Source organism: Marmota marmota, unplaced genomic scaffold (assembly GCF_001458135.2).
Source record: "Marmota marmota marmota unplaced genomic scaffold, marMar, whole genome shotgun sequence".
Classification (NCBI taxonomy): Eukaryota; Metazoa; Chordata; class Mammalia; order Rodentia; family Sciuridae; genus Marmota; species Marmota marmota.
In genome coordinates, this window is record NW_026000019.1 from 28,932,705 (window position 1) to 28,956,141 (window position 23,437).

The 23,437-nt window shown below is 41.5% G+C and overlaps 1 protein-coding gene and 2 long non-coding RNA genes across 7 annotated transcripts in view; 2 read left to right on the forward strand and 1 right to left on the reverse strand.

Moving 5' to 3' along the window:
* The window catches only part of LOC107147521, a 147,785-nt gene extending 139,481 nt beyond the window's left edge, over window positions 1-8,304 (forward strand). For all 4 annotated transcript variants that reach the window (XR_007350123.1, XR_007350124.1, XR_007350122.1 and 1 more), the window contains 2 exons: window positions 7,789-7,899; window positions 8,121-8,304. This is a non-coding gene — a long non-coding RNA (uncharacterized LOC107147521). The remainder of the gene's footprint in view (window positions 1-7,788; window positions 7,900-8,120) is intronic.
* A 7,562-nt stretch (window positions 8,305-15,866) lies between these two features.
* Apcs (amyloid P component, serum) lies at window positions 15,867-17,051 on the reverse strand. Its single transcript, XM_015492031.2, has 2 exons — window positions 16,715-17,051; window positions 15,867-16,596 (listed from the first exon to the last, which is right to left on the reverse strand). The coding sequence occupies exons 1-2, from the start codon at window positions 16,776-16,778 to the stop codon at window positions 15,977-15,979; spliced, it is 684 nt and encodes a 227-aa protein (XP_015347517.1). The 5' UTR covers window positions 16,779-17,051; the 3' UTR covers window positions 15,867-15,976.
* A 54-nt stretch (window positions 17,052-17,105) lies between these two features.
* Window positions 17,106-22,736, forward strand: LOC107147524. 2 transcript variants are annotated; one of them, XR_001504165.2, is made up of 6 exons: window positions 17,106-17,375; window positions 17,635-17,681; window positions 19,143-19,199; window positions 19,376-19,569; window positions 20,047-20,180; window positions 22,616-22,736. It is a non-coding gene; the product is annotated as an uncharacterized LOC107147524 (long non-coding RNA). The 2 variants fall into 2 exon arrangements; XR_007350126.1 differs by lacking the exon at window positions 19,376-19,569 and having other exon boundaries at window positions 17,115-17,375.
* The last annotated feature ends 701 nt before the right edge of the window (window positions 22,737-23,437 follow it).

Consider the following 23,437-nt stretch of genomic DNA (forward strand, 5'->3'; position numbering starts at 1 on the left):
CTGCGAAAGTCACAGATGCAAGGTAGCACATAAAATTTCAGGTCTAACAAAACATCCAGCTATCTCTCTGATTCCTTTCCTACTTGTCTTCTAGGACCAGGGTCAGATTGTTTAGTTTCCTGCAAAAGCAGACATCCATAAAGAAAACAGAGTTTGCTGAGCAAACTCTTTTCACAGCATTGCCTCATATCTGAGTGATTTTCCAGCTTGTGGAAAATTAAAGAATGGGAATGGATGGAGATATCACCACAGCATGCTTCCAATACTATCACAAAAATTCCTGAGATAATCAACTTAAAAGGAGGGAAGGTTTATTTTGGCTCACAGCTTTGGAGGTTTCAGTTCACGGTCAGTCATCCCCTTGTTTTGAGCCTGTGATGAGATGGTATATCATGATGGGGGTCCCATGGTAGAGCAAGCTGCTTACTTCATGGTGGTCAGGAAGTGAAAAAGATAAAGAGAAGGGACCAAGTTAGAAAGTGGGCCAAAGACATACCCCCATAACCCCAGAAGATTTCTCACTAGGCCCCACTTCGTAAAGGTTCCACCTTCTTCCAATATCACCATGGGCTGGGACCAAGCCTTCAACACATGGACCTTTGGCAGACACTTATCCAAACCATAGGATGCTTCCAGGTTGCTTCCACCAGTCCCTAATCTGGCCCTTTGTTAGACTGAGGGTGGGGGTGAAGTGTGACTAGAAGGATGACAGGTTGTGGTCTGATTGAGAGTAGAAAAGCTGGTTCTAGGGTCCCTTAACAAACTCTGAGGGAGACAGCAGACCAAAAATGCTAGCCACCATCTGTTTTAGTCAGTTTTTTGCATTACTGTGATCAAAATACCCAAGGAGAACAACTTAGTAAAAGAAAAGTTTATTTGGGCTCATGGTTGAGGTTCGGTCATGGTGGGCTGACTCCATGGCTTTGGGCCTGAGGTGAGACAGAACATAATAGCAAAAGGGCATGGTGGAGGAGCACTCTTTTGTTCATGGTGACCAGGAAGAGAGAGAGAGAGAAGGGAAGGGTCCACAGGGAAGATGCCCCCTTCCAGAAAACATCCCCAGTGACCCACCTCCATCAGCCATGCCCCACTGCCTACAGTAGCTGCCCAGTCAGTCCATTAAGACTAGGATGAATTGATTCGATCACAGCTTTCACAATCCATTCACTTCACCTCGGAATATTCCTACATTGACACATTTGAAATTGTGGGGACATCTCGCACAAACCATTACACTATCTTCAAAATGTGTCTTCTTTTCAGCTAGGGCATTGATTCTGGGACATCAAGAACTTCAGAGAATATAATTTCACACATGTTCTTTGAAGATGTGTCTTTAACAGGATATCTCTAAAGGCAACTGGACCCAGCAGGGGAGAGCCCACTGATGACCTTGTCACCTTGAGGATTAACCTGTTACCTCTCCTTTACAATCCACCTAACCATATTTCCAGCATCTTCAGAGGGGTGGGATTAGAAGATGAGAACGCTTTGTGTTCCAACTTCTGTACTGAGATACTCTGGATACTGTTATGAGATTGTGATACAGGATGTTGGTCATAGCATCATGTGACACATGGGGTTGGCCATCAACTCACTGCCCCCCACCCTCATGAGTCTTCCAGTCTGACCGCAGATCATCTAGGACATCCTACTGTTTTCCCTCTGCTCCTTTGTTACTATCTTCTAATTTGGAGAGAACATTCTAAGAATGCTGGTGGATGGGAGGGGAGATTGAGTGAAAGCACCCCCACATATGCATATGGACAGCAGCCTTCTGGGATGAGTAGAGGCCTCCAGCAACCCTGAGTTGAATTTTTTTTTGTGGCCCCCAAAAAGAGGGTCAGAGGAAGAGTAGTGGGACACTTTCCTCTTCTGCATAATAGCTACTGGATCTCAGATCCAATTGCAGTTAAATCTGAGGGTCTGTTTTTTCTTTTTGTGTCTTCATAGCTGTACTTTGGATGATAATGATCGTCACATTCCACCATCATTTATAACCCCATGCCCCCTCCCTTCCCTCCAACCCTTATGCCCATCTAGAGTTTGTCTATTCCTCTCATGCTCCCTCTTCCTAACCCATTATAACTCAGCCTCCTTATATCAGAGAAAACATTCGGCATTTGTTTTTTTGGGATTGGCTGACTTCACTTAGTATTATCTTCTCTAACTCCATTCATTTACCTGCAAATGCCATGATTATGTTCTCTTTTAATGCTGAGTAATATTCCATTGTGTATATATGCCACATTTTTTTTTATCCATTCATTTATTGAAGGGCATCTAGGTTGGATCCACAGTTTAGCTATTGTGAATTGTGCTGCTATAAACATTGATGTGTGGCTGTGTCCCTGTAGTATGCTGTTTTTAGGTCCTTTGGCTATAGTCCAAGAAGAGGAATAGCTGGGTCAAATGGTGTTTCCATTTCCAGATTTCCAAGGAATCTCCATACTGCTTTCCAAATTGGCTGCACCAATTTGCAGTCCCACCAGCAATGTACAAGTGTACACTTTTCCCAACACCCTCGCCAGCACTTGTTGTTGTTTGTCTTCATAATAGCTGCCATTCTGACTGGAGTGAGATGAAATCTTAGAGTGGTTTTGATTTGCATTTCTCTAATTGCTAGTGATGATGAACATTTTTTCATATACTTGTTGATTGATTGTATGTCCTCTTCTGAGAAAATCTGAGGGTCTTAACATCCCCATTCCCTCTTCTATCTACCAGGGGGCATTAGCACCTCTTGATCATTAAAGATCTTGAAAACTAGTGCAGAGAGCCCCTCTTCTTCCCATATCTTGTTCTTCTTATAGTTCATTTTTATTGTCATTACTCTCCTCAGATTCCATCTCATTAGCTGCTCCTTAGCATTCTACCTTAGGGGCACTTCTGATTTTCTGCACATTTTCCATGGGAAAACTCATTTATTCACATTTTAAAAATTGCTATCTATATATTTGTGATTCCTAAATACATCTCTAGCTCAGACCACTATACCAAATTCCAAATCTATGAGTATTTCCTAGATATCTCCATTTGAATATTTCGCAGTCACTTCAACTCGTACATGTCCCAATTGCAGCTCATTGTGTCTCCTTATTCCCCAGTTGCTTCTCTCTTGCCATTCCTTGTGTTGGATAACTGTACCCCCAGTGGCCTATGCAACACAGTGGCTTACCAAGAAACATCAATCTTAGCTCCTACAGTTTTCTTAGATCAGTCAATTTCTCTCATCCTCCACCCAAGCCTGATTCACCATCGCCTGTCTCTTTAGTCTCAAAATAGCTTCCCAACCAGTCTTCCCCATTGATAATCTGTTTTCCCCTCTGCTAGCAAGGTGAGTTTTCAGGATGAGAAGTAAAATCATGTCATTGCTCTTACTTAATGATGTACAAATGCTCTTCATTGTCTTTACAATATGCACTCTCTAGTGTGCTTATAAACTCATTCATTATGTGATTATTACCATCTCTCCACTTGCTCTCCTGCCTATGACCCAGCTCTTTAAACTTTCCATAATTTAAATGAGTATCTTGCTTTATTTTGCAATTGCTGTGTCTGCTGCCTGGAATATACTTTTGATATTCCCTTCCCAGACTCTTTTGCAGAGAGTGTCATCCAACGGACTCCTACTGAATCTTCAAGTTTTAAGCTTAAACTACTTCTTTTGATAGCTCTTCCCAGCCCCTTTATTTTATTAGAACCCACCAACGTGTGTTTCTATAACATCCCATATTTATCCCATCGTAAGATGTATCACACTTTATTGTAAAAACTTGATTCATCTTTGAACTCCTCGGCTTCTCTATTAGGCAGGGGCTATGATATCCTAATCACCACTCTAGCCTCAGTGTCTACAAGGTGTCTGCATACAACGTACTTTTGACAAATGGACTAATGTGGGTATTTGTACAGAGCCATGTAGATGTGCATATATCCATGCGTACACATACCTACATCTCTGTGGAGATATATTATGTGTCTTTCTATCTGTTTTTCCCAGGTTCTGCGGCATGGTAGAAATACAGGATTTGATGTTAGGAGGGCAGTTCTACTACCTACCAACTACATGGCAGTTTACTTAACCTTTCTAAAACCTATGATGATGGGGAAAATGACATCTACCTCCCTAGATACTATCATTACCCTGTTTTAAAATTCTGGAAATAGATGCATGGAGAAGATAGAACTCTAGTGAGTGGCAGAGTCAAAATTAGAATGCGGGGACTCTGTAGATCCTTGTTCTTGACCTCTATGCAATTCTCTCTCTCTCTCTCTCTCTCTCTCTCTCTCTCTCTCACTACTTTACAGGTAATTCTATATGTAATCAGGTAGTTTTATATTTTCATCTGCTTTACTTACTTTACCAGTTTGGAAATAGCCCATGAGAAAGAAAAGTCGTTGCTATAGTTCAGCATACTGACAGCTTAGCAACATGACAGATTGTATTACAAAACCAAGAGACAAAAAGATCATGAAAGGGAAATATGAAATTTCTGAAGCAGGAGATTTCTGTGAGCTCTTGACAAAAAGGGCAAAATCTGCCATCTTAAAACTTGGGTGCTTCCACAGGACAGCAGAGCAATGGACACTCCTTGTCAACTCACCAAGTCATCAGGAAGCCTTTACAAATGTGCTCATTATGCCTTTCAGTTTTATATTTAACAAACAACATCCTGAGGTGTGTCTTATGTCAAGAACTGTCTAGGCACTGGGGTTACAGAAGCGGTCTTCCTCTGCCGCAGCCCGGCTGGCTGGGCAAAATAGCTGGGGGGATGACGAACAACTTGTGTACGTTGATACAGCAGGAGTGGGAGCCGTTTATTGCAGGACAGGAGCAGTATTTATACATTCCCCACAGCTTATCTAATTAGCATAAACTAGATACATCAGTCAACCAATCAGGAATCTCCACACTTAATGGCTCGCTTCTGTTACTTCTCAAACCACTCCCTCTGGCATTTTTCCAGGCACCATCCAGACTTGTTTACAAACTCTAACATTCCCCTGGCAAAATGCCAGGTGTTATTTTGACTTGTTTAGAGACTCTAACATTCCTCCTGAAGGGTGTGCTGTGTGAGAAGGGAGGCAGAATTGGAAATAGCAATTTGGATACATTGCCAAGGCAGAGACAAGCTTAGAATGTGGGGGTTCATAGGTGAAGTATCAATAACTTATTTAAGGAAGACTTTTTTTTAAAAAAAATTCTGATATTGGGAACTAAACCCAGAGGAGCTCTACCACTGAGCTATATCCCCAGCTCTTTTTATTTTATTTTGAAGACAGCATCTTGCTAAGTTGCCCAGTCTGGCCTGAAACTTGGGATCCTCCTGCCTCATTCTCCCCAGCAGTTGGGATTACAGGATTACAGGAATGCAGTACCACACCCAAAGGAAGAATTTTTTTTGGTAGAAAGGATGTCCAGGATGAGACCAGAGTAACTCAAAATGGGGAGGATATGTCTTTCAGGAAGATCAAGGATGAGAGATGGTGGTGATATAGCGAAAAGCATAAAGAGTTTGAAGTTAGCTGGTCGATGTTGGTATCAATTCTTATCAATTACCATTGTGTAACATGAAGCAAATCAGTCAACTTTTCTACCATTCACTACTAAAAAGTGGGGCTATACGTGCATACTTTGCAAGGTTATTTGAAGGATCAAGTAGGGACATTATATTTGAAGATGGTTTTAAAGTGCCACACAGTATGAAATTGAAGTATTAAGTGAAATAATGCACTTAGCATAGTGCTTACCTGTAGTAAATCCTCAATAAATGTTACTGCCTTCTTTACACTCTATTGCTATGCTGTTTTGGAATTCCTGTACTCTTCAAAGATGAGTTTCTAAAAAGCTGGATTCATCTGACATCTACCATTTATCTATTCTTCAGACTCATCTGCTGCTTTCCCTCTTTTCTCATTTTTCAAGGCTAGGTGCTCTGCTCAATCAAGGTTTTTATTTTCCTGGGGGGTTGGTGTTTTCATGTCCATTTTCTTGCCTCGTCACTGTTCTTCCTTGCAAAAGAAAGAGGGGGTTGGGAAATTAGGGGGTCAGAAATTTAAGTATTTGGACCCTAGCAACAAAAGAGGCTCGAGTATAATTGGAAATCTAAAAGTGTAGAAGGATTTTCTGGTCTTATAATGGACTTATTTTTCATTTAGCCAACAGTATAATTAGGAAATGTTCTGATTCTTGATGGTATATGGAACATCACTCTATTTAAAAAAAAAACAACATTTCTTTTAAGTAAGTTTCAAAGATTGTATCCTAGTCTGCATAGGAATAATTTTCTTGGTAAATCCGTGACCTTTTGGAAAGAGCTCTAGTGCTTTTGGGTTTGGGTTGCTAAGGGATTAATCAGTGCAAGGGACGAAATCAACACTGGGGATGAGAGAGGTTTTTAAACAGCTGAGAGTTGGCTTGCAGAAAATCCAGGGTAGGTGGAAAAACAGACCCACATGATCCTTCCACTGTGGATCTGCTTAAGGCTCTGTATTTGTCTTTAGGTGAGGACCAAATGTCAAGGACAGAAACAACAGTAGGGGCTGTGACTGGGATGTCTCATGACCCCTCCATAGTTCATGTAGCCAATTAAATTCCAATGTGGTAGTATTACAAAGTGAGCCTCGTAGGAGGTAATTAGGTCCTGAGAGCAGAACTCTCAAAATGGAATTAGCAGCCTTATAGAAGGGCTAGAGGGACCAAGTTAGGGTGCCTTCTGTTCCCCCATTTCTTCTGCTACATGAGGATCTACTGTTCATCCCTCCTGGAGTGTGTAGCAATAAGGTACCATCCTCAAGGCAGAAACTGAGCTCTCACCGTACACTGAACCTGACAGTGCCTTGATTTTGGACTTCACAGCCTCCAGAACTATGAGAAAAAATTTTTTTTTCTATTGTTTTAAATTACCCAGCCCTAGGTATTTTTGTTATAATGGCATGACTGATCTAAGACAGCAAGGTGCATCTAACTGATCAAAACATAGCAGCAAAACGTAGAGCATTGCACATAGTAGGTTTTCAACCATAAAGGGAGGGATTAATTATTTAGCACCCATTTAGCAGAGCACTGACCCAGGAATGGTGCATAATAATGAGAAAAACAAGTTTCTACTCCTAAAATGCTTGCGATTCCAGTGTCAGAAACGAGAACTGAAAACACAATGAGAAAACCTTTAGACTGATATAATTTCCCAGAAGGAGCTTCAGGAACACATATAAAAAAGCAACTAATGGTCTGGGTGGGAGTGGGGAGAAGGATGCTTCTGAAAGCAAGGAACATAGTATTTTCACTCAATAATAGTCTGCACAAAATAAATAGGTAACAAAGATCAAAAAATTACTTTTGATGGCCAGTGAAGTGGAATTAAAAGAATTATATTCATTGATGGGTACAGAACACTCAGTGCCTTCTAACTCCAAGTCCTCTACCTTTCCACCATATAATGCAACATCTTATTATTTAAAAAAAAAATAAAAGCACACATATCTATTTAAAAACTGGACACACAGTTGAACCACTAGGGAACAGAACTGGAGAAAGAGATGTTTCTCCTTTAGTTTCTGACTCATCTTTCCTGTAGCTCTTGTTCTTGGGCTCAGCTCTGACATTTAACTTCTGATTGCACAAGTGGGCTGTGGTTTGTCTGCTTTTGAGGGAATTTAGATTGAGAAAGAATGTGGGAGAGACCTTTTGTCTCTAACCCCGGGACGGATGGAAGAGCAGCTGTGTGGAGAAGTAGACAGGGAAGGATTATTTATTATGGATTTATTATTATTGTGAAATAGGTTAAACGAGGTCTGATGACTACCCACCTTCTCATCATTGCTACACTTTCCTGCTCAGAACATTCCGACTCCCCCTGACCCTCTCTCTGCAAAGGACAGGTCTGAAGATATGTAAGTAGTTACAAATTATGGGGATTCATTTTGCTTCTCCATTTGACCAGATTCAGGGATGTCTGGAAAATTGGTAAAGCCCCATGTCCTCATGTGTCTAGAAGGGTGTTTATAGAGCAGATTGGCCTGTCTGTGAGCTGAGTGGGGAAGACCTACTCTAGTGTCACCACTCAGTAGGCTGGGAGCCCAGATGGAAGCAAAAAGCTTCCATCCTCCTCCAGCAGGTTCATTTCTTCCTGCTGCTGCCCTTGGACATCAGACTCCAGGTTTTTCGGCCTTTGGATTCAGACCGAATCATTGGCCTTATTTCTCCTTCTGAGGTTCAGCTTGTTGGCCTGAGCAGCTCCAGGCTTTCCTGACTCCCCAACCTAAAGACAACTACCACGGGACTCTTCCGCCTCTGTGTGAGCCAATCTAATAAATCTTTTTATGATTCTATATATTCTGTGTCTGTTTCTTTGGAAACCTGACTAATACACTAGTGCAGAGCATATTGGGGAGGGGGGGTTACACCTAAAAGTTGGCAGCATAGGTAGTCTGCTGGCAGTAGGAGGGGCCTCTTTCATCCTCAGGAGAGAAGCTCTCTCCTTCTGGCATGACCCCCGTCATCAGAGAATGCTCTTATTAGGCACTCGGTATAGATCTCTCCTGGCCTGACCCTGAGAAGCACCATCAGAGGAGAGCTTACAGCATGTTCAGGACCTCTAGACCCAGCCTCGACCTCTCAGGAGCTTCTTTAACAAGTCGTATTTCTTTGATGCAGACATAGCAAAGACACAGAACGGAAATCAGAAAGAGAGAGCCAGTTCTTAAAAGAACCCGGGTCTTTCCAGCCTAGGATCTCAGAAGTCTGTGAAGATATTCCTTACTCTAGACGATCTCTTTGTGAATCGTGGAGAGAACTGGACGATGGTTTGGTGCTGAACAAGGGGCAGCTCGGACACTGGGTAGAATCCAGAATGTGGGAAAACAAAAAGAAGAAGAAGCCCAAAGCCCCATCCTTCCCTGCTTTCCCTCTTGTAAGCACACCCCGTTTGATGGAAATTTGGTGAGGGATTCTGGTATTGCCACCACCTGTCAGAGAGTGGTCTAAACGCATTTCACTTAAGCATAAGGTCGGAGGATTTTAGCACATTTAACTAATGGCCTCTAGGGATTTAGCAAACATTCTAAATCTGGGAAACACAACTTAGGGAACATTGTGAGTGTTTTTGGAAAAGACTCCATCTTAAAAAAATAAGGAAGCAAACAGTCAAGTATAATTGAACATGTCACTTATAATTAAAGTAGTTTATATTAAAAGATCACAGAGATAGCAATCAGGCACCCATTAAGGAGAGTGATAGCGCAACTCTAAGTAACGTTCTAGAAAGGATGGGGCAGAACTAAACAGTTCTAACCACTTAAATTAAATGAAATTGAGTAACATTAAAAATTCTGTTCATCGGTCACACCAGCCACATTTCACAGGCAACAGTCATGTTGTGGTGGGGATGAGATGATTGGGAACTCTTCTTTTTTTTTCTTTTTAACACTGTCCTATTTACAGTAATGATCATTACTCTTATTTTAAAATATTTTAATTTAAGCATGAGATTATGATTTATGAATTGGAAAAGTCAAAGACAATGACAGTGAGAACAGAGAGTGGACTGAACAGAAAGGAGACCACTGTGGACATTTCTAGCCACAGTTCCAGTAGAGTCTTGGCTTCCAAAGCCTGATTATATGGAGTAAGCAGAACAATTTTATTAATATGTCAGATGAGAACAACAGATGTCACCTGCCTTTTTTTTCCTGTTCCTGATGGACCTACTGTAATGAGTGATAGAATAGAGTTAAGAAGATATTAAGCTAGGAAAACTGTAGACATATTTGGATTGGGGAAGAGGAAGCATTGAACTAAATGGAGGCAAGAGGAGCAAAAAAAAAAAAAAAAAAATCCTGGTATCTTTATTTTAGGGCCTGAAAAGTGCTGCTTCACCCCAAAGCAGCCACCCAGATGCCGTGAACATGTTTCATGTAAATATGATGTTACGTTTTTTGAGTAAGTTATACAAGTCTAGACAGGATGGCTAATGATCCACTGGATGTGGGGAAAGTGGGTATTGTGGTTTGGATGCGAGGTGTCCCCCGGAAGCTCCTGTGTTAATGTAGAAATATTCAGAGGTGAAATGATTAGATTGTGAGAGCCGTGAGCTAATCAGTCCGTCCTAGTTTTAATGGACTCACTGGGTGGTAACAGTACGTCTGTGGGGCGTGGCTGATGGAAGCAGGTCACTGGGACCATGCCCTTTGCTCTCTCTGCTTTCTGGCCACCATGAGTGGAGCAGCCCTCCTCTGCCAAGCTCTTCCACCACGATATTGTGTCTCACCTTGGGCCTAGAGCAAGGAGTTGGCTGACCATAAACTGAACCTCTGAAACTGAGCCAAATGAACTCTTCCTTCTCTATGCTCTTCTTGTTGTTTTTTTTGTTCACAACAATGAAACGCTGACTAACACAGTGGGCCAGGTACATAAGCCCAGGATCAAAATGGGAATAGAATTTAGTTTATTGCCTATGATGTACATTTGGATTGAATTCAAAGGGCAATGGGAGCCGCAGTGGCCCTTTCAGACCAATGTTCTTTCCATATTGTTTTGCATTTACAGTCATGAATCATTTAACAACTGGGGCACATTCTGAGAAATGTATTTTTAGGTGATATCATTGTGTGAACATTATAGGGTGTACTTATGCAAACTGAGCAGCTACTTTGTCACTGGGGGATGTAATCATAGGGGACCTCTGGCATATATATGCTCTGTTAACCAGAAATTTCGTATTTGATGTACAATTGTGTATGGAGGAAAGGTGTGGGGTGTGATGTACTAGGAAGCTATCATTTCACCTTTCTGAGGAGCATGAAGGAAAACCCATTTCTTCACTTATCGACCCTCCCCAAAGAGGAAAATAAACAAAAGCCTTGTAGCAATTTGTATTTGTTCTCCAAAGAGTACACTTCAGTGACCATTTACACCGCACAAATGGTTGCTCATACTTGCTCACAGTTTTTCCTAGTATTCTTCCCAATTCTCTCCAATCACATTACTCTGAGAATTTAGTGCTCACCTAAATTTTCCTCCACTTGGTGACACACCTGGAGAAGTTTTAGAGTCCCTCATCAATTAAGAGCAACTGCCTAGTTGTCTCACTTTTTAACCCATCTCTTTCTGGGGTGCAGAAGCAATCCCGAACTATTAGTGTGGCTCAGATGCAAAGTCCAAGGCTGTTAGTGTTCCTAGAAGTGAGGGAAGTACTGGTGAGAGGGATGGAAATATGGGATGTGGGAGTAAATCCCACTGCTAGTTCTTCTTGGCCTTTGGGTAGCTGGACACGTAAGAAATCAGGTAACAATGAGGGAGCAGCAGTGTTCACCTTGGGCAGGGAGAAGGTCACAAAGGGCGCCGTGGAGCCAAAGAACTTTGTTGGCGTTACCAGTGAAGGTTGACCGGGGTGAGCTCTCAGCATCTGGAACATGGATCAATGGGTAACAACTGTTTTAGCACCAGAAGACCCCCTTTTTTTTTTTTTTTTAACCTACTGGTAGCTATTTGAGTCTCTGCTCTGCCAGAAGTGAGTACAGCTGAGCACAGGAACAGCAGCCCTTCTGCCACCCAAGACTGGGCCTTGTGTGAGATGGAGCCCTAGGGGCATTTCTGTGTAAGGAACACACCAGTAGATAATCTCAAAAGCGCGGCATAGAACAGAAAGGCGCTTTCAAAAATGATTTATACATTCCAGAAGGATAAAAACCCTGTGGGAGAGTAAGAACACTGAAATGTGCTCATGCATCAAAATCTTAGTCATGAAGCCAATATTCCTACCAGAGGGAAAAAAAAAAAAGAAAAATAAGTGGAGGGGGAAAACACAATTTGAGGGTGAAGAAGGAAATACCATTTGCAAAGGGAAGAAATCATCCCAGAGACTGTGGACATGCCAAAACATTTCAATCTTTTTTATATGCAACATCTTTGCCTAGAAACAATCTGTTTATTAAAAGAATTAAAATATGCAAGGTAGGCTAAGTCTCTGTAATTAAATTTTGTGTGTAAAGGAATCGTGCAGTTAAAGAAATAATGATGGTGCCTTGTTATCAGAATTCCCACTCGTCTCCTCTCCTCTCCTTTCTTTTATTCTTTCTTTCCGCACTTTCTCCTCCCTCCCCGACCCTCCTTGACCTTCTATTCCTTTTTCCTCTCCTCTTCTCTCCCCTTTTTTCCTTTTTCATTTAAAACAAAATAAATCTAAGAAACCATGGAGGGAGGAGTTAACTTAGTAAGAAACAGATGATTACATGAGCTACTTCAATAAACCACAGAATGGTCCTTCTTTGGGACAGAGCCTCCTTAGACTAAAAAAATGCCCACCCATCTTCTTGAGGGCATGGAACCTGACTGGGCTCCTTTGTATTGTAGAACAGATCAAACAGTTACAAAAGACTACTGCAGTGTCACGAAACCTGATTGTCAGTTTTTGTTAAAGACAGGCTCAGCCTTATGAGGTTCTAGGCTAGCCTCCAGAGATTATTAGATCACTTAGATCCCACTAGACTCTGGCTGGGGCACCAGGTGCTAATCACACGGAGCCCTTCCGACCCTGTTGGCTTTGCCTTTAAGGGAGCTGCTTCCTAAACTCCGTGATTAGGAAGGGACTCTCAGAGGAGTTCTGTTGTGCAACTCCTGTCTCCTGGGTTAATTTTCTAGGAGACTTACTATATTCATCCCGTGGGTCTGCATGGAGTCAGAATCCAGAAATAAGCCAGGGGATCTCATTACAAGTGGTGCACACAGGCATACTGAGCAAGCTTTGATCTCACGTGGCCTGGTACCTAAATTTTCTTCTAGTAAAAAAATAGCTCGACCTCAGTTGAAGGTATATGGAATGTCACTTGGCACTATTCTTTGTTCTTTTGAATCCTTGTTAGTGGTTTGTTCTTGGTGAGTTATGGGTGATAATGCTCCTGTATAAAGTCAAAGGTGAGGCTCCTTTGTGTATATAGAAAGAACTTACCTGGTTTCTCCTATTAGAAGGGGAAATGCATGGATTTGTTTAGGTAAGAACTAGATTTAGGGACAGAGACTGAAACTGGAGTATGAATATTTCTTTTTATTTGTATGACTATTCCAAGAAGTTTAGGCAAGCGACTTAAAAGTTTTAGGGAGTTATTCTCAATTATCATCATAGCAAGCAATTGCAGTGTGGCGGAACATGTACGGAGTGGGTCTTTGCATGATCATCACATCTAATCCTCCTGAGAATCCCATGCAGCAATCCAGAGAAGCAGCTGTCGTTGCAAGAACTCTGAGTGAAGTGTTTTGCATTTATCTTTGGCCTCTATCTCTAGACACAATTGTATAACTATGGGCCTCATCAGAGGAATGCAAATTAAAACCATGAGTTATTTAGAATGGCCATCATTAAAAAGACAAGCAATAACCAATGCTGGTGAGAATACAGAGAAAGAGAACTCTTAGTTATTCTTGGGAACGTAAATTAGTACAGCCATTACGGAAAACAGCATGGCGGTTCCTCAAGAACTGAAACTAGAATTTCCATATGACCCAATAATTCCACCATTCCACAACCCGAAGGAGTTGAACTCTTCATATCAAAAAAGATATTTGTACCTCTGTGTTTACTGCAGCATGATTCACAATAGCCAAACTATGGAATCGCCCAAGTGCCCTCCAACAGATGAGTGGATAAAGAAAACATGATATATTCACACAATGGCTTACTATTTATCCATAAAGAAGAATAGAATCCTGTCATTTGCTGGAACTTGGATTCAACTGGAGAACATTTTGATGAGTGAAACTCACTTCATGATCAGACACCAAACAGTGAAACAGACACTGAAAGACAAATACCACATGTTCTCACTTGTATAAGGAAACAATCAGTGAATCTCGTATGGAATGGAATAGTAGATACTGGAGAAAAGGGAGGGAGAGACTGAAAGAAATTGGGAGGAGGACTAGGAAAGGTGCTGGGGGAGGGGGCTTGAGAGTAGAAGTGCTATTGGATACGGTTGATGCAATATGTATGTATGTATGGAGCTATCAGAGTGAATTTGTCTGTTTGTACAATTAGCATGTATTAATAAATACAATACAATAACAACAAAAAAGAAAAGACAACAAGAAAAAGAAATAATAAACCACGCCTCTACCTCAGGTGGAGTTAGTTGGGAGGGGAAGTAGGAGGATATCAACCTGTGATAGAAAAAATCCTAGAAATGTGAGGGATAGATTACAGCACAGGCTGATTACTGTTAGGGGAATCCATATTTAGATGACACAGACTTATTAGAATATAAACTCCAAAAAAAAGGCAAACACCACGATTATTTCACCCAATATAATATTTTCAGTGCCTGGCATACTTCCTGGAATAGAATAGTGGCTCAATAAATAATTGAACAAATGGATGCTACTATTCAGTGTACTAGCTTCATTCCTGAAATTTGTTTTAGGTTCCTTGGCAGAGGGGATTGTTGAACTGAAAAAAACATCCTACTGTTGGGTGTTTCTACAATGTTAGGGCAAGCAACATGTTCACATGTTCTCTCGATGGAAACATGTTATGCAAGAATAGACGATCTTTCTAGTCCTCACAATGCACATTTATGGAAAGAAGGGTAATTAGTTTTAAGGAATATAAAGCAGACCTTAGCTCATGAGATGGCGATTGGAAACTAATAATTTCCCACATTGCTGAAGTTCTTGTCTAATGAAGTTCATGTTCTGAATACCAAATATTTCCAGGTTCTACCTGTTCCTGTGAGTCCTGATTCCATTCTGGGAGATCCTAGACCGTCCCCTACTTTCTTGGTCTGATGCCTGCCTCTGTCCATTTCAGACGAATGGCCTTAGGATTTGAAGTAATCACCGGTTATCATTTGGAAGCTATCCTGGATTTAGTTTTTTTTTTTTTATTTCCCTTGACTTCATCTCTATTATGTGTGGGCAAGGACTGTCTTTTTGCCCATCTGAAGCCCAAACTCCCTCCAAGGTCTTTGCTTCTCTGGGAAGGCAACTCATATCTTTTGAGAATGTGCCAGACACTATGCTCCATGCTTTTAATAATCACAGAATAATTGCTACTAATAGCATCTGACATTTATTTTGGAGTGTTATAATTAGCCTGCTACTTGTGCTGAGTTGTACCTGAAATGTACATAGAACTGTGAGTGGCCCTGGCAACGGAGGGTAGGGTCACCTTAAAGGTTTAAATGACATCCTGTGAGAAGGAGGGATTGGTGGAAGGGATTGGAAGCGGAGGATTCATGTGAGCAATATTCGTAGTATAATTTGTTTTTGATCATATCAGTGCAGCATTATGAAAAGCAAGCCCTGCACAATACCCCTGGGGTTTTTGAGACAGAAAGGCACGTTTGTCTTTACACAAAATGATCCCAGTTTCTTATGCATTTTTAGTTTTCATTCCGATTCTAGTTTTTTCCCCCTCTAGCTCATTACTCGCTGTCAAGTTCTCAACGATTGCTTACTTATCTCTTTACAGTTGCCTCCCTGTCGCAACCTCAGACTTCTTTTCTATTGATTCATAGTTGGAAAACCAAATAGAAAGATTTCGATTCCAATTCTGCACCTATTTTGAATTGCTATTCAAATAATTATTAGTAGTTTGTAAATGTTGCCACTGCTGACCCCAACCCCCACTGCAGCTCATCAAGTGCTCCAGCTTTGTGTTGAATATCTTCCTAGTTACTTAAAGCTTTTTCTCTCCCTACTTTACAACCTGATTTTTCTGGACAATGGAACAGCAGTGACCAAACAACAAAACAACAACAAAACAAAACAAAACAAAAAACCCAAAAAACAACCCCCCCCAAAAATAAACCAAACAAATAAAACAACCCCCCCAAAAACCTCCCCAAAACAAAAAACAAAAACAAAGCAATGCAAGTGGCATAATACCATATTTTTTTATTAGACAAATCCGTAGATAGGAAATTCAATGAAGAAAGAGTTAACAGGTATAGGGTCTGAGCAGATCTCTTAGAGTTTTTATTAAAGCAAGATTTCAGACCAGACCCGGGGCTTGGTGACAACATAACCATTCACTTCATAGTTCAGATCTCTCCAGTTCAGGATATTCGGACTGGGAGGGGAATCCTGATATACAAGCTGGATCTCTTCTGGGGACAGCACCGTGTCCCACAAGTATAAATCTGCGATCTCGCCCACAAAGGACTGGCTCTTATCAAAACTGCCTCCATAGGAATCTTGCTCCTGTCCCAGGACAATCTTGGGGTGAGGTTCCACCGAGTATCCCTGTTTCAAACCCTTTTTCACCAGAGGTTTTCCATTGATCCAAAATTCAGCAATGCCTGTGGAGGACTCCCAGCTGGTACAGATGTGGACCGGGGCAAGGGGGTCTTCGACAACCTTGGCTGTGACTTTGCTCCGTCCGATGTATAGATTATACTGTCCAGCTTTTTCTTTATAGATCAGTAGCTCGTTGTCCTTACCCTGAGCATTGTAGGAGAAGAGGCTGTAGGCCCGGGAAAGGTCACTATAAGCTCGCAAACACAAGGTGAGGTTCTGCAGAGGCTTCTTCACCTCCGCAATCACATTCACATGGTCAGAAGAAGATTCTCTAGGGAACACAAATACCTTTCCTCTGAGGTCTGTGGGAATGAAATCAGAAATATAATGACTTTCACCAGGAACTCGGGGGAAAAAATGATCCCAGATACAACTTCTTTTCTCATCCCAGTCTCCTTGATCGACTCCTGACCTCCCTACCTGTCTGAGCGAAGGTTCCCTGGAGGCTGGTGAGGACAGAGACCCAAAACAGCAGCTTGTCCATGTCCTTGGCCTGGGGTTGTGACAGCAGCAACAGTGACAAAGGTGGCTGTCCACTGAACTCTCGAGACTCCCACTCTTAGACCGCAGGCTTTAAGGGCACTTTGGTGAACATGGGGGTTGGCGAGCACCAATGATGTGTGGGTTTCCAGACCCTCCTCCTGGTGCGACCAATCAGAGCTGCTGACAGAACAGGATTGGCGAGGCCCTGGGCTGGGAAATCAATGGGCGTTACTTATTAAACACAAATGACTGCCAGAGCTGTTACTTAGCTCTTTCCCTTCTTTTGTGTTCCTGTATTTTCTCATTTCTAATTTGGACATTTTTCTGGGGACATAATACCTGAAGAGATGTCAATATCCCTCCTAGTTCTTCTCTTTGAGTCTTTCGCCACTAAGTGTGTATTTAATTGATCTTTGGTGATGACCCCATTAGTAGAGAACGTGCACATTTATTTACTAATTCCCAGGCACTAAGTTGGACACTGGGGAATCAGTGGTGACTGACTCTTGCACAACCCCAATGACCTTCCTCTCCAATTCTCTCTGCTACTACTTAAGCAGCCACACCTGATTAGCTGCTGCTCAAACCTGCTTTGCCTGTAAGATATCAAACTGAGGCTTTTCCTTTCCACCTATCCTACTTTTCTTCTCTCTCCTCACTAAATGGTAGGGAACCTTCTTTCTCACCCTCCTGTCTAGCTTCCGATTCATTCTCTCTTCTCTTAGCTCACTCCAGCCTTCTGACCAACCTTTTCAATGGCACAATAACTGCCACCAGTAATTAACTTTCTCTACCAATGTTCAGATTATTCTTATCTCTGGGAAGTTTCCATTATCTTCTATTTTTTTTTTTTTTAGGATGAATCATGGTTGCGAAGCTTTATCTGACTTGTGGCACAGTAAGGGTAGGTTTTGGAGTTGGAGTTACACACAGCTCGTTGTATCCTGAATTAAATACTAATCCTCCTGCTTAGAAGCCCATGCTGTTTCCGATCTTGCTCCAGCCTGGCTGTAAACTCCAAATCAGATCCTATTCTTCAGTCTAACACCTCTAATTGTTGTTCTTCATAGATGCCCTGCTTTCCTGGTTTGGGTACTTCTAGTTATTTCTTTCATTTCTTACTTATCCTTCTCTGTTTCTTGAAATCCTAACTGTTCTTCAAAATTAATCTTGAGAGTAATCTGCTTCATGAAGACTGTTGTGGTCTGGATGTGAGGTGTGCCCCTCAAAGTTCACCAATGCAAGAAGGTGCAGAGAAGAAATGATTGGCTTAGGAGAGCCTTAACCCAACCCGTGAATTAATCACCTGATGGGATTAATTGAGTGGTAACTGAAGGCAGGTGGGACGTTGGGGGCGTGACTTTGGGGTATATATTTGTATCTGGTGAGTGGAATCTCTTTCTCTGCTCTCTGACCATCATGTGAGCCACTTCCTTCTGCAACATTGTTCCGCCATGTTGTTCTGCCTCACTTTGAGACCTGAGGAATAAAGCCAGCTATCTATGGATTGAGACTTCTGAAACCATGAGCCCTCAAACTTTTCCTCCTCTACAGTTATTCTGGTTGGGTCCTTTTAATCACATCCGTGAAAGTCTGACTAAAATAAAGACTTTTCTGATGTCTCAACAGGACATTAATTTTGCCTCTTTTGGACTCCTAATAAAGTCTTAACCAAAGAACTTGGAGTAGGATTCCACTGTTTCTGTTCACTAGTGGTTGACTATTGTCCAACTCACTAAAGCTCTCTGAACCTTAGATTCTTTCTTTGCAAAACAAAGATAGAGCTATCTATCTCACAGTACTGTGGGGAAGGATAGATGAGAAAGTATAATATGCATAAAGTGTACAGAACATTATCTAGTTGGCTACTATTATCATTTTAAAGCCTTTTTTTTTTGGTCTATTACCAATGTCTGCCTGGAATTGAAAATATTTTAGCATATTTATCTCTTATCCCCTCTAGACAAGATGGTTACTTGGTCTTATTCATATTTAGATCACTCATCTGATTTTTTTTTAAACATGTGAAATGAGCCTTCCATATGTTTGTGCAATCAAAGGGCACAAGTAGGGCAAGGACTTCTTACATGCAACAGCTTAGGAGCAATGCAAACTAAGAGAGAATGGAGTACTATGAGCAGGTGACACTATAAATAGGAACGGGGAGGTAACCTTTACTGTGAACCCTGGGAATATATAATTCCTGGTCCCAGATGTTGATTAATGAGTGTCATAAAATTCACAGAATAGGGTTCGCCAGCTGCTTCTAGTTTTCATCATAAATTAACAAATTATCATTCTGTCAACAAAAAATGGTTTGGATATTAATATAAAAGAAAATCCTTTTTTTTTTTTTTTTTACTAGGAGCTGAGTCCATGGAGCTGGACTGGGGAATGAGGGATGATCCTGGAGAGACTAAAGGTAAGGGGATTTGTACTGCCATTGGGGCCAAGTGCCAGGGCTTATAGTTGACCATGAAAGTGTGTTCAGACACTGTGAAGAAGTGATCTTGGTTAAAAAGCTCGTCCATAGTAGAATGGGAAAGAGGGAGGAAAAATGGGGCCCGACTCGTTCCTTCTCTGGAATATGTTTTTCAGGCTTTGTAAGGGAATTGACTGTGCTCTGGCCGTCATCAAATTGGAAACCAAGGACTCTGTCTATACAGAAAGTCAGGATATAGGAAAATAAATCCTGGGTCTTCAGGACTGAGTGGTGTTCTCAAGGTGAACCAATACCTGCTATTGCCACAAGGCTCCTGGGTGCTTTCCTGCCCGTGAACATGTAGATACAGGTGGGTGCCTGTCTAATGGCTCCAGAAGGCTTGAGTGTAAGAGAGGAAAGATGATAGATAGGATGCTGAGGAGAAGCAGGGCCACCTGTGTGTCTCAAGCAGGGTTATCCTGGTTCAGTTAGATGGCATACAATTGAGTTTGATATTTGCTGTATGTTCTGTTAGCTTAAGTTTACTTACAAGCATGTAGAGGCACTGGAAGAATTCAGAATAATGATTATTACCCTGGTGTGTAGTTGTACAAAATCAAAGCTACACAATTTCATTCTGATGAAAGAGTCTTGTGGAAAAGGAAAAAAAAAGAAAGAAAAACTGAGAATTTAAAAATAAAAATATGTTGAATATAGAACCCAATTAAGCTTTACTCCAAATTTTTTATTGCATATTAACTTAATCCATTCTCTGTTGCTATAACTGATTGCCATAGACTGGCTAATTTATAAAGAATAAAAATTTATTTATCTTACATTTCTGGAGGCTGGGAAGTCTGTATGGCACCAACATCAGATGATAGCCTTTATTTCACATGATAACATGGAAAAGAAATCATGGAGTGAGATACAGCAAGCATGCCAGAGACAGCCTGCTTTTATAACAAAGCGACTTCCAAGGTAAGCTTTTAATCCATTAACCCATGAGTGACCAGTCACCTCCTAAAGGTGCCATGTCTCAACACTGAGTGTGACTTTGGGGATTAAGTTTCTAAAACAGGCAATCTGGGGGCTTGCTGAAACCACAGCACATATCGTTTTAGAAAGTATGGCGCTCCTGTTGCAGTTAGGATCACAGTGAGGGAGTTAATTTGGAGGAGATGGAGGATAGGTGATAAGTCTGATTCCCCAAATTTGGAATTTAAAATAATAATATGACCTGCCCATAGGGGAAGAAAAGATAAAAGGCCAGTGGAGAATGTGAACTAGGTGACGGCCACTTGGGATTAGAAATATAGGTTTCAGGGGAATCAGCATTTAGGTGATGATGAAATCATAGATTATCTCTTTCAGTGGAGAAAGAGGACGGAAAAGGTCAGAAGTCCACACACTGATCTGAGAGGACATTTGCATTCATTGGTTGGAGGCAGGGGAAGAGTTGAGGCTTGGCTGGAGAAGAAGGAGTGTGTGCACGAGTTTCCAGGAAGCAGTGTCCTGTGCCATTAAGTGCAAGAGAGAGATCTAAGTAGAAGGGATGCTGGATTTTGCAATAAAAATTTCATTGGTGACCTTTGAAAGAGCAATTTTCGTAAAGTGGGCATGGCAGGATTCAAGTTTCAGGGGATGATGGGGGGAGAAAGAAGAAGGGAGTCTATTTCCTAAGGTTCAGTGGTTTTGACAGGAAACAAAAGGAGAGAAACCAGATTCTCCTTAGGAGACTGGGGGTCCAATGTGTATTTTTTTTCTCCCTCGCAGATTATAGATTGTCTCTTTTTGACAGAGTGGTTATTTTGTCTCTGTTTCTCACTCCATAACATTTCCTCCAACACGGAGAAAAATCAGTAGCCACCTGAGATTATGACTGACCTTTCTACCCAAGTAGCTTTTTCAGACTCTAAATGCCAGCCTGCAGGCTGTTGGCAGACTTTACTTCTGCTTCTCAACTCTGGAATCTTCACAAATCTGTCACTTTTCAGGTGCCGTTGACACACCTCTTTGAGGTGATGTGGTCTCCAGGGATCTGACCTCACGGATGAATCAATGTCACTAATGCAAGAGTGGGCTTTGTTATAAATGTGGGTTTGTCCCCCTCTTGATCTCTCTTCTGTTGCTTGCCCACCATTGATGCCTTCAGCCATCTTATAATGCAGCAAAAATGTCCTCCCCAGATGTGACCTCTTGATCTGGGACTTCCCACCCTCCAGGACCATGAGCAAAATACACTGCTATTATTGATAATTTACCCGATTCTGTGGCATTCTTTTATAACATCACAAAATAGACTAAGGCAGAAACCTGGTCTTAAGAAGTGGGGCTGTTTGTATAGCGAATACCTGAAAATATGGCAGCGGCTTTGGAACTGGATAACAGCTAGAGGTTGGAAGAATTTGCAGGCTAGAAAGAGCCTACACTTCCACCAATGGAAAATTAAGAGCAATTCAAAAGTAAAGAACTTGAGGGAAAGTCAGCAATGTGGAGACTCTGTGAGTGGTTATGATGAGAATACTGGCAAAAATGTTGACAGTGAGTGACATTTTGATGAGGTCTCAGGTGGAACTGAGGAGCAAGGAATTGAAAACTAGAGTAAAGGCCATCCTTGTGACACACTTGCAAAAAACTTGATGAAACTGTGTCTGTATCCTAGGGCTTTAGGGAAGGCAGAATTTAAAAGCAGTGAACTAGAATATTTAGCATAAGAAACATCTAAGCAGTAAAGTATCCAAATGTGTATGTCTTCTTTTGGCTGCTTACAGTAAAATAAAAGAGGAGATAAATGATTTAAATCTATAATTAAAAGGGAAACACATGTTTTGATTTCCTAACTAGAGGAGAATTTGCCTCAGGATGTGTAGTTGACTTTGGACTTTTCAAATGGCACAGGAACGAGTTGAGACTTTGGGTGTTAGTGGAATAAAATGAACACATTTTGCATGTGAGAAGAACATAAATTGGGGGGGGGCTGGGGTGAAGCGCTATGGTTTGAATGTATCCCTCAGAGTTTATGTACTGAAATCTTAATCCCCAATGCATCAGGGTTGATAAGTAGAGACTTAAAGGAAGAGATTAAGATTAGATCATGAGCCGGGTGCAGTGGCGCACACCTGTAATCGCAGCAGCTCAAGAGGCTGAGACAGGAGGATCATGAGTTCAAAGCCAGCTTCAGCAATGGTGAGATGCTAAGCAACTCAGTGAGACCCCGTGTCTAAATAAAATAGAAAACAGGGCTGGGGGTGTGGCTCAGTGGTCAAGTGCCCCTGAGTTCAATCCCTGGTACCCCTACCCAGGAAAAAAAGATTAGGTTGTGAGGACTCTGGCATCATGAATGGATTAATGTCATTCCTCTAAGAGTGGGTGTGTTCTCAAAGTGAGTTTGGCTCCTTCTTGCTGTTTTGCAGGTGATATCTTCTATAGTGTTAGGACACAGCAAGAAGGCTCTCACCACATGAAGCCCCTCGATCTTGGACTTCCCAGCTTTCAGAATCATGACCATAATAAACTTCTAGTATTTACAAATTACCTGGTCTCTGCTATTCTGTCATAGCAGCACACAATGGACTGAGACAATGTCTGAGATTGTGACTTGACTTCTACCACAGTACTTTTTTTTAATATTCTAAATGCCAGGCTCTAGGCTACTAGCAGACTTCTACTGCCCTTTCTCAATTCCAGTATCTTCACAAATTGGCTTTTCCCTCTCCAGACCCTGTTGATACATGGGAGTCTTTTCTTGATCTCAGTTCTCTGTTCCTAATTTCAGGCTTCATTTATAAAAAGAAAATCCCTACCAACTTTGTTATTTTCTACTTTTGGATTCCATGAGACATCTATCTAGACTAAGTGACCTCACTGAGATCTCGCTCTAAATTCAGAATCCAACTGAAACTACTCTCTGGGATATCACAATGTCTCTCTCTCATTCTCTATCCTCTACATTCCTAGATTACTTCCTTTTTGAACCACTTCTGTAGTCTTTATAAAATTTAGCTGTTGTTACTGAAGTGGGTTTTTTAACCCATCTTTTTTAGTGTTAAATTTTTATAAAATTTGCCTTTCATCAGAGCTCGCTGGTCACAACCACATCCTTGCTGTTCATGATCTTTTCATGACACTAGATCAGAGGGTGGAGATGTGCAAAAGAGAAAAAATATAATGACAGGGACTCAGTGTCACTCTGTACCTTGAGTAATGTTGATGGAAAATTTTCCCTTCTCTGCGTA